Here is a 6000-nt window from a genome sequence, read left to right as displayed (position 1 = left end):
TGGTTATAGTTACAGCTGGAGAATGGGCTGCAGAACCAAGGAACTGCTCAGCTCTGAGCAACATTTTGCCCTTTGGAATCAGAAAAGGAGTAAAAAAGTCACACCTGAAACCCAAATTTGAACAAGATAGATGCCAAAATTGACCAGAGTATTCCATCCCATACACCTCATACTCAGGATAAATTTGAGGGATCACCAGGGTCAAACCCCCTCCTGCTTCCCCTTCTTCACCTGTCCCTGTTTGTTTTGGCATCCTGGGAGGATTCCATCCCTTCCTCTGCCTGTGCTCCTGATCCATGCCAGCCTGAATCTGTGTGTTCCTGCCTCCAGCTCCCAACTGCTGCTGACCCCAGGATTCCAGCCTGGACTTTCCCAGGGCTGCCCTGCAGCCTCAGTGGGGATGTGAGAGTTATTGGGGAAAGGGGGAAGGAACGTGGGATCAATTTTCCTGTATATTTGTACAGATTTAGCAATTTTTCCTATTTATCATTCCTCTTTCATTAAAGCTGTGTAGTTTAGTTTCCAACCCATCAGTTTCTCTCCCTTATTCTCTCTCCTTTCCTTATCAGGGAGGAGGGAGATTAATAGAGAGCATCTGTTATTTGGTTTAATTGCCAGGCCAGTGCTAAACCATGACAAGCAGACTGTTCCTTAAGGGCTGGACCATGTGTAAAGGACCAATGCTGGATTCATGGCCCATGATGGAGAATTTTGTGGAGGAGGGTCCCATGGGAGGGACCTCAGAGTGGAGTGAAGGAAGAGTGTGACAAGGAAGGAGAAGCAGAGCCAGTGTGGGATAAAATGACAGCAACCCCCATTCCCTCTGTATCTCTCTGGGAGTGAATCTGAGCCTGGGAAGAAGGAGGTGGGGGGGAAGAGAGTATTTTAGTATTTGGTTTCATTTCTCATTATCCTGCCCTGGCTTGGGTTTGCAATAAATCAGGGATTGGAATGGCCCAGGACAGTGGTGGAATCACCATCCCTGGAGGCATTTAAAAGGCATTTGGACCTGGTCCTTAAGGACATGGTTTAGTAGTTGACTGTGGTGTTGGTCAAAGGTTGGACTGGATGATCTTGGGGGTCTCTTCCAACCTCAGTATTCCAAGATTCTGTAAATGGGATGATTTTCCTCAAGCTGAATCTGTTTTGGCCGTGATGGTAACTGCTGAGTGATCTCCCTGTACTTATCTCAACCCAAGACCCCTCCCCAGTTGAGGACTGGGAGTTCCAGAACAGCTTTGGTGGGCACCTGGTGTCCAGCCAAGGTCAGTTCACCATCGGATTTTATTTTTTATTCCCTCTTTATGTCTCTGCTCTAACTGTATCTTCACAGCTACAGCTGTGTGGTTGAAACAACTTGTTTCCATATTCAGAAACCTCAAATCTGTGTTGTCCCTCCTGGAGTAAGGTAAAAGTTTAGAGAGTGCCAGGCCAGTGCTGAGCCTCTGAGCAGTCTGTGCAGAGACACATGACTGCTCCTGGGACTGAGCTTCCACAATCTTTTGATCAGCTTTGTGGTTTTTTAATTTTTTTTTATTACTCCAAAACACAAAAAACAAATTTTTTTTACTCCCACGAGATAGGGAGAGAAGAAACAAAATCCTAAGTATGGTATTGATCAGAAAATAAGAGGGTCACAAAAATGATCCAAGGACTGGAGCACATCTGAGAGCACATCAGCACAGGCTGAGAGAGTTGGGATGTTCAGCCTGGAGAAGAGAAGGCTCCAGGAAGACCTTAGAGCACCTTCCAGTGCCTGAAGGAGCTCCAGGAGAGCTTGGGGAGGGACTTGGGACAAGGGCCTGGAGGGATGGGATGAGGGGGAAGGGTTTCCAGCTGCAAGAGGGGAGATTTGGTTTAGATATTAGGAAGAAATTCTTTTCTGTGAGGCTGCTGAGCCCCTGTCCCAGGTTTCCCAGAGAAGCTGTGGCTGCCCCATCCCTGGCAGTGTCTCAGCCAAGGTTGGATGGGGCTTGGAGCACCCTGGGCTGTGGGAGGTGTCCCTGACCATGCAGGGGGTTGAAACTGAATAATCCTTTATGTCCTTTCCAACCCAAACCATTCCTACAATGAAGCACCCAGAAATCTGCATCTTGTCAGTACCCATTCTGGTAACTCCTGACACTCAGTTTTCCCCTCTGACTGCCTCCAGACAGAGGGGAATTTTCTTCCAAAGCATCCTTGGGGAGCACCTCTTTCCTGGAAGCTGAGAGTCACTTTGCCACCACAGGTTCTCAGTTGCCATCTGCTCACAGGGCCACTCAGTGCTGAGATCCTTCTGCCTTGCAGGCTCCTTGCTCTCAGCTTCCATCCCAGGGGACAACTGCTGTCAGCAGCAGGGACCAGGCTGTCTCCATCCCAGAAGCCAAGCACACCCGAGGCCACAGATGTGTCAGGGGGGGTTGTGATCCAAGGCTCTGCAAGGGCTCAGCTCACCCATCCTGGTGGGAAAAGGCTCCCAGCCCCAGGGCTCCTGCCCAGCAGTGGGGTGAGAGGGGGGACCACAGCACAGCTCACGCTGCCCACAGGGATTGCTGGATTTATCAGAGGAACTCTGCACTTGGAGCTCCCAAGGGGCTGATCCGTGGCCATTGGGTCCTTCCCAAGCCAGGCTTGGTCCCAGCAGGGCCCCTCTTGGCTTCTTCATCCCCCCACGGGGAGAGGCAGAGATGCTGGAGGGAGAGGCATCAGTGCATTGGCCATGCTCCAACCCTGCTGCAGGCAGCTGCATCCCTGCCAAAGCTTGAGCAAGTCCTGGAGCCCTCTGATAGTCATCTTGGAGCCATCCAGGTCCCTCTGCCCCAGCACCTCTGATCTATCTCCTCCCTCTCAGCTCCTGTCACACTCGGTGGCTTTCATTTGAAGTGGGCATTGATACCAGATCTGGGGACAGCAGAGTTTTGCCAAGACACCCAGGGGCAGGGTGGGGGTGGGGGTTGTGCTGTGAGCTGAACCATGAGAGGACCACCCCCAGAAGCCTCCTCTCTGCTGGGAAAGGCACCATAAATATGAGGATCCCCAGCCCTGCCACTCAGCATCATCCAGCTCAGGCTCTCTCCAGCCCTCCTCTCTCCAGCCCTGCTGAGATCCCCACGGAGACCCAGCCATGAGGTTCCTCTCCTTTGCCTTTGCTCTCTTCCTCCTGCTCTCCTTGGCTGTCCCAGGTAAGAGGGTGAATGGCCCTGGGAGCTGAACTGGGCAGTGCTGGGAACACCAGGGTGATGAGGGGCCTTGGCCATGCTCGATGGGCAGCTTGAACAAATGGGACCTCAACTGGCTTCAAAAGCTGTGATTTTTCTTGCCCTCATGAAGGGACCAAGTCCTCTGGGTGTGGAGGGGGGTGCTGGTCTCCTGAACACAAGCAGATGACCTGGTTGCTCCAGGCTGTTCAAAATGGGGCTACCTGGGGGTGTGCAGGCAAAGGAGCTGAGCCCTGGCTCTGGGAAATAGATTCCCTCTCCCCAGGCAGACTGTCTGCTGAGTTACATTTCTGGGGTTGGCACTTTTAGGATGTTCTGGACGTTTTTCACACTCTCTGGGTCAAGGTGGAATGGTTTGAGCCATGGAGACCCAAGGGAGAGCTGGATGTCTTCTTCAGAGACACCAACCCCTTGGATGCCTCCTGCTCAGATGGTGCCACCTTTTGGGACAAACCAAAGTTCTGAGCATAACTTCAGGGTCCAGTTCCCTTACATCTTCCCTCTGCAGAACCTCCAGTTCTGCTTCTCTTGTGCTTTAATAGAACAAAAGGGTTCCCAGACCAATATCCACTGGTTCTGGACATCATTTCCCAACTATTTTAGGCCAACAGTCTCCCAGCCTGGTGCTTCATGTTGGGCACTTGGCTCTCTCTGAAGTCCTGCAGGTGAGGAACCCAGAGGATGTGACACCTCTGAAACCCTTTGGGAGAGGAACAAGAGAAGGGAATGGCAGTGCTGGGTTCCAGGTTGGACTTGATGATCTTTAAGGTCTTTCCAGCCCAAATGATTCTATGATTCTGACCTCCTACATGCCCATGCACACAGAGGAGCATCTGGATGAAGCTTTTTGCTTTGGGTTGTCACATCAGTGCCATCACCTGGACCTGTTGTCACCAGCTGGGGGGAGAGGGAGGCACAGGGACCTGCTCAGGATTGTGATCCTCAGGGTGTCTGTCCCCTTGCTTGGGTGCAAAGGGGGTGGGAGAATGGAGCAGGAGCTCCCTAGGAACAAGGTCTCCTCCTTGTGAGCAGAGCCAGACTCAGAGCTGGAGGTGGTGGGAAGGCTCTGACAATGGGGACACACAGAGAGACCTGTTCTGACCCAACCCCTCTCCTTCTGCTCCCTCTTGCAGGCTATGGGCAGTTAAGGAAGCACTGCCCCAAGGTGGGATACTGCTCCAGCAAGTGCTCCAAGGCAGATGTTTGGTCCTTCTCTGCTGACTGCAAGTACTACTGCTGCATCCCACCTGGCTGGAAGGGGAAGTAGGAGCTGAAGAGGAAGGGTCTGGGGCAAGAGGAGGAGGCTCCCTGGTGGCTTTGGGAGCAGCTTCTCCACTGTCTGACCCAATTGTCATCCCCTCCTCTCCATAATTAAAAGAGAAAAAAAGGAGATGTAACTCTGGTGTGTGTGGTGTGGTTCCTGCTGTCCCCATGATCCCATCCATGTGGAGCACTGGGACAGCTCCTGGTTCCTGGTGTCCCCATGATCCCATCCATGGAGACCACTGGGACAGCTCCTGGTTCCTGGTGTCCCCAGGATCCCATCCATGCAGAGCACTGGGACCAGTCCTCCAAGCCCAGCCTAATGTCTCATTGCTCTTTTTGCACAAAATTTGTAACAAAAGAAACAAATGTGTGGAGTGAATTCATCCACTGGGGGGATAAAAGAGGGGTGGTTGGAATGCCACCTTCCTGGTGTGTCTTTCCCTCCTGAGCCTCACAGCAAACCCCAAAGATCTCCTATGGGAGAGAGCCTGGGTCAGTCCTGGGGCTGAAAAGAATGATACAGAATCCCAGAGTGGTTTGGGTTGGAATGGGCCTTAAAGATCATCCAGTTCTAACCCTATACCTTAGTCAGGGACATCTCCCACAGCCTAGGGTGCTCCAAGCCCCATCCAGCCTGGGCTGAGACACTGCCAGGGATGGGGCAGCCACAGCTTCTCTGGGAAACCTGGGCCAGGGGCTCAGCACCCTCATAGGAAAGAATTTCTTCCTGAGATCTCATCTCAGTCTCCCCTTTTTCAGCTTTAAACTCTTTTCCCTCATCCTGTTCGTCCATCCCCTTGTCCAAAGTCCCTCCCCAGCTTTCCTGGAGGCCCTTCAGGCACTGGAAGTTGCTCCAAATTATTAAATCTATACAAATATACAGGAAAATTGATCCCACGTTCCTCCTCCCTTCCCCCCAATAACTCTCCCATCCCCACTGAGGCTGCAGGGCAGCCCTGGGAAAGTCCAGGCTGGAATCCTGGGGTCAGCAGCAGTTGGGAGCTGGAGGCAGGAACACACAGATTCAGGCTGGCATGGATCAGGAGCACAGGCAGAGGAAGGGATGGAATCCTCCCAGGGTGCCAAAACAAACAGGGAGAGGGGAAGAAGGGGAAGCAGGAAGGGGTTTGACCCTGGTGATTCCTCAAATTTATCTTGAGTATGAGGTGTATGGGATGGAATACTCTGTTTGGTCAAGTTTGGTCATTTATCTTGTCCATTCCTCCCCAAAGGAGGCTGCAGGTGGGGCCTCCTTTCTCCTTTTGGAGGGCAAAATGTTGCTCAGAGCTGAGCAGTTCCTTGGTTCTGCAGCCCATTCTCCAGCTGTAACTATAACCATGGAGTGGGATCAGTCCCAGCAGCAGCCACTGCCTGAGAAACTTGCTGTTCATTTCAGCAAGTGCAGCTCCTGACAAGAGACTGAGCTGGAAGCAATAGTACAAGACAGAAAATCCCCTTTATCCTGGCCCAAACCAGGACACATGAAAAGGAAGAAGAAAGGAAGAATTTCTTTGTTGTGAGGGTGCTGAGCCCC

General features: G+C 52.1%; 1 protein-coding gene across 1 annotated transcript; it reads left to right on the top strand.

Annotated features, from left to right (window-relative positions):
- Positions 1–2589: 2589 nt before the first annotated feature.
- Positions 2590–4597, top strand: LOC139795591 (cygnin). The gene is made up of 2 exons (XM_071742517.1): positions 2590–3164; positions 4334–4597. The coding sequence occupies exons 1-2, from the start codon at positions 3107–3109 to the stop codon at positions 4465–4467; spliced, it is 192 nt and encodes a 63-aa protein (XP_071598618.1). The 5' UTR covers positions 2590–3106; the 3' UTR covers positions 4468–4597.
- Positions 4598–6000: the final 1403 nt, after the last annotated feature.

This window comes from Heliangelus exortis, chromosome 3 (assembly GCF_036169615.1).
Source record: "Heliangelus exortis chromosome 3, bHelExo1.hap1, whole genome shotgun sequence".
Taxonomy (NCBI): Eukaryota; Metazoa; Chordata; class Aves; order Apodiformes; family Trochilidae; genus Heliangelus; species Heliangelus exortis.
The sequence above is the reverse complement of the archived record's forward strand: the minus strand, read 5'-3'. Positions and strand labels throughout refer to the sequence as shown.

Bases quoted from the DNA above. Each gene is read 5' to 3' on its own strand.
- LOC139795591 (XM_071742517.1), top strand. From the start codon at position 3,107: ATGAGGTTCCTCTCCTTTGCCTTTGCTCTCTTCCTCCTGCTCTCCTTG. The intron at 3,165-4,333 runs GTAAGAGGGTGA...TCCCTCTTGCAG, and splicing joins GCTCTCCTTGGCTGTCCCAG to GCTATGGGCAGTTAAGGAAG.